This window comes from Tupaia chinensis, unplaced genomic scaffold (genome assembly GCF_000334495.1).
Source record: "Tupaia chinensis unplaced genomic scaffold, TupChi_1.0 Scaffold146140_1, whole genome shotgun sequence".
Classification (NCBI taxonomy): domain Eukaryota; kingdom Metazoa; phylum Chordata; class Mammalia; order Scandentia; family Tupaiidae; genus Tupaia; species Tupaia belangeri.
The window spans coordinates 4,426,462-4,427,841 of NW_006205995.1; the positions used below are offsets into that span (position 1 = coordinate 4,426,462).

General features: G+C 38.2%; 1 protein-coding gene across 1 annotated transcript in view; it reads left to right on the forward strand.

Annotated features, from left to right (window-relative positions):
• CEP152 (centrosomal protein 152) overlaps positions 1–1,380 on the forward strand; it is a 95,260-nt gene that overhangs the window by 78,590 nt on the left and 15,290 nt on the right. Inside the window, exon 22 of the mRNA XM_014584253.1 lies at positions 1,312–1,380. This exon is cut by the window's right edge and continues 93 nt beyond it. Coding sequence (XP_014439739.1) covers positions 1,312–1,380 — 69 coding nt within the window. The remainder of the gene's footprint in view (positions 1–1,311) is intronic.

Sequence of the window (1,380 nt, forward strand, 5' to 3'; positions counted from 1 at the left end):
CCCTCCCCCCCCCCCGATTTTTGCTCTAGGGCACTCATACTCACTGAAGAGACAGAGAGAGAAAAGGCGAGAAATCATCCCTCCAGGGGGGATAGCCATGCTGCAGTCCCTTCTCTCTCATTGTCTTCTTGGGTCTTGGGCATGCATGCACACGTGCCTGGTGAATTTTTCAGGCTGCTGGGTCCAGGACCTGAACTATGAAGTCAGCCATGTGGGATCCAGCACCTTAAGTACTGCGCCACCTGCTAGCCCTCTTTAGCCTCTTTTTATCTAGACCATTTCGATGTACTTTCCTCATCTTTTATGACATTGATATTTTTAAGAGAAATATTCTCTGTTCTCTGCCACCCTTTTTAAGAGAACATTTTCATTTTGGGTTTGTCTGATAGTTCTTCATGATTAGATTCAGGTTATGTTTTCTCAGTTGGAACACTGCATGGGTGATTATTACATCTAGAAATGCATGATGTCCATTTATCTTTTATTGGTGAGGTAAATTTTATCATCTTGTCAAGATGCTGTCGAATTTAGATTTCATAATCATTGACGATTCTCGCCTGATCTAGTTTTTACTACAGTCGTTGCAAATTTGTAATTGTTCCTACTCCAGAACTCCCTCATGTTTACCACTTGACATGCATTATGTTGTTATAATCAAGAATCTTCTCACTCACCTGTGTTTATATCTGCCTGTCTGTCTGTTCTTGCCCATCCGTCCATCACCTACCTGCTTATCACCCTACCTACCTACCCCTTGTCCACCCATCCATCTGTAGGATTATTGGTATGACTCATACTCCCCTATTTTGTCAATACTTTGTGGCATTACTATATTTAATTAGTGCTCTAATTGTTCCAGATATAGCTAAAAGAATTCCTTCAAACTGGTTCTTATGTCCTTGTGACATGCGGGTATTTTTATATACTTCCTTGCATAGCAAGATACTCCCAACTCATTTTGTATGTATCTTTTCACAGTACTGGAGTTAGTCATTTCTTGAAGATCCTTAGTTTCTTTATTCAAGTTATGAGCATTGGGTTTCATAAGATTTTTAAAGTAAATTATTATTATTCAGTTTTACATACTGAAAAACAAAGCCTTGAAGATATTATATATTATGTTCTGAGTCCCATAGCCTGTAAGTAGTGGGAACAGGCTTTAAACCCAAGTCTCCCTATCTCAAGCATCATTCTCTTTCAATTTTACTGTTGCTTTTACTCATGGGTTATATCATCTGGTTTTCTTCTTTTCTTTTTGGCAGTTCTTAGTCTAAATGAATATAAAAGTTTTCTATCATTTAACTTTTGCAGATAAGAAAAAGATCCTTGAAATTACAGATTTATGCTGTGGACACTGCTTCCAAGAACTTGAAAAGGCAA